Below are 2,073 nucleotides of genomic sequence, written 5' to 3'. Positions count from 1 at the left end.
GATGTTGCTAATCCAGTAAATCTGCCACTTCTCACCTGTGAGTTGTTGCTGTATCTTTACTGTTGCCATACAGTACAGTCCTGTTGTAACTGGTTTGCTTCTCACAAATCCATTAAAAGGGGGAATCGGTAACATCGGGTTTTGGGTGCTTAATTTTTTTTTTTTTTTGGTGACCGACTTAATTTGGGCTTATAAGATCAACCAGAGATAGTATATCTGAGATGAAGGTTTTATTACAATTTTGAGACACTGTTTTGACCTTCTGTTGTTTACAAGATAATTAAAGGGACAATTACACATATAAAATTTGTTTTGAAAAGTGGTAGGATTGGAAGATATGAGTAAATTTTTCTTTGTGAAATATAAATAAATATTAAAATTAAAGCATTGTCTGAGAGCAATTTTGTTAAGGGAAGCTTCTATTGCAGTGTTAAAACTCAAAATAGCAAGATAGTACTGGTGCATGGAAAGTGGTCCAGTATTAAGTCTTATGTTAAGCCACAATAATCCAGCCTGTAAAAATCCGTTCAGCCTACCACCTTTGCCTTGGAGAAGGTATTTCTGTGTGTGTGAGTGCTCAGAGGTGAAGCTGGAGCTGCAGCTTGTTACTGCTTCTGTTTGTAACTGTGCTGAGAGCCACAAGCTGATGCCCTCATGACCTTGTGGTCCACACAGGGCAAAAAAGGATGTTACTGTACTGTTGTGTGTCACCAAAAAGCTCAGATCATCAGCTGGCTGGATGTCAGAGTTTAGTGTCTGCAAGTTATTGTGATAAATGAGCTGCAGGCATGGTGAAAAAATTAAGTCCAGGTTTAACAAGTGTGTTCTAACATGGTAATAAAAGTAACAAAGGTATGAAAATGTGGAAGCACTTTTCCTGAAGCAGGCTTCCTGTTTTGGCTCTTCTCACCTCAGTAACATCAGCCGCACTGAATAAGGAGAGAGAGTTTTGATTAATGTCTTTCCTGTTTGCACTGTAGGAAGATGCAGGATGTGCCATTGTTGCCCTCTTTGGATTATGAGAAGCTGAAGAAAGATTTGATGACAGGGAATGATCGTCTCAAGGCCTTCTTGCTGCAGGCTCTGCGCTGGGTAAGGGAAAGGGCCTCTTAAAGAAATAGGTCCCTTCTGGTGGGATCCAGAACTAAAACCCATTTTGTGAGCAAGACGATTGTTGTGGTGATCAGTTCAGCATTACAGAGTAGTTCTCTCTTTGTCATTGAAGCTTGCTGAGGCTCTTGAGATGATGAAGAAAGCCCAGGCAGTAGGTATCTATCTGTAGCAGTGTCCCCCTCAATCTGAGGAAAGCCAGAGAAGAATTCCTGGGATTTTAAGTGGAAGTAATTTCAAAGAAATTGTTGTTGCTGTTGTTTTAGGCAGTTCCTTTTTCCAAGTACCGCTCTGTTATGGATTTATAAAAATATTGCTATTAATAATTGTAACCAAGAAATACCTGACTCTAGTCACCAGTTTTCCTTTATAATCAAGGTATTTCACAAGAGCCTACCTTTTGGCTTGGATCATGTAATGATATTTCAGAAAAATTAAAAGTGGCAACAGGAAGTTACATTTTCCTGCTGAAAAGGAAGCTGATGGATTCAGAGTGACAGACGTGAAAGATGATAATAGCGGAATTCTGGTCAAGCTTCTGTGCCTGTTTTCACATAAAAAAACATCTGTCATATCTGACCGGTGGTTCTTCTCGCCCAGTACTCTGTCTCAGATGTTTTAGAAAAGCATCACACCTGTAGCTGATAGAGGGGCTTTGTAACTTCATGGGAAGTAATGTTGTATCCTTCCTGTATGGACAGTAATGACAGCTCCCAGGTGTCAGGGATCACTGAGCTGCTGTGCCTGTTTTCACATAAAAAAACATCTGTCATATCTGACCGGTGGTTCTTCTCGCCCAGTACTCTGTCTCAGATGTTTTAGAAAAGCATCACACCTGTAGCTGATAGAGGGGCTTTGTAACTTCATGGGAAGTAATGTTGTATCCTTCCTGTATGGACAGTAATGACAGCTCCCAGGTGTCAGGGATCACTGAGCTGAGGTCAGGTCAGTTCATTTCATCTC

At 40.6% G+C, this 2,073-nt stretch overlaps 1 protein-coding gene across 1 annotated transcript in view; it reads left to right on the top strand.

The window, feature by feature from the left end:
- Positions 1-2,073, top strand: part of ARMC9 (armadillo repeat containing 9) — a 66,021-nt gene that overhangs the window by 32,322 nt on the left and 31,626 nt on the right. The window contains exon 11 of the mRNA XM_010143116.1: positions 981-1,092. Coding sequence (XP_010141418.1) covers positions 981-1,092 — 112 coding nt within the window. The remainder of the gene's footprint in view (positions 1-980; positions 1,093-2,073) is intronic.

The sequence above is a fragment of the Buceros rhinoceros genome, unplaced genomic scaffold (genome assembly GCF_000710305.1).
Source record: "Buceros rhinoceros silvestris isolate BGI_N320 unplaced genomic scaffold, ASM71030v1 scaffold1869, whole genome shotgun sequence".
Classification (NCBI taxonomy): Eukaryota; Metazoa; Chordata; class Aves; order Bucerotiformes; family Bucerotidae; genus Buceros; species Buceros rhinoceros.
Note: the sequence above shows the minus strand (reverse complement) of the source record. Positions and strands in the feature narration are given on the sequence as shown.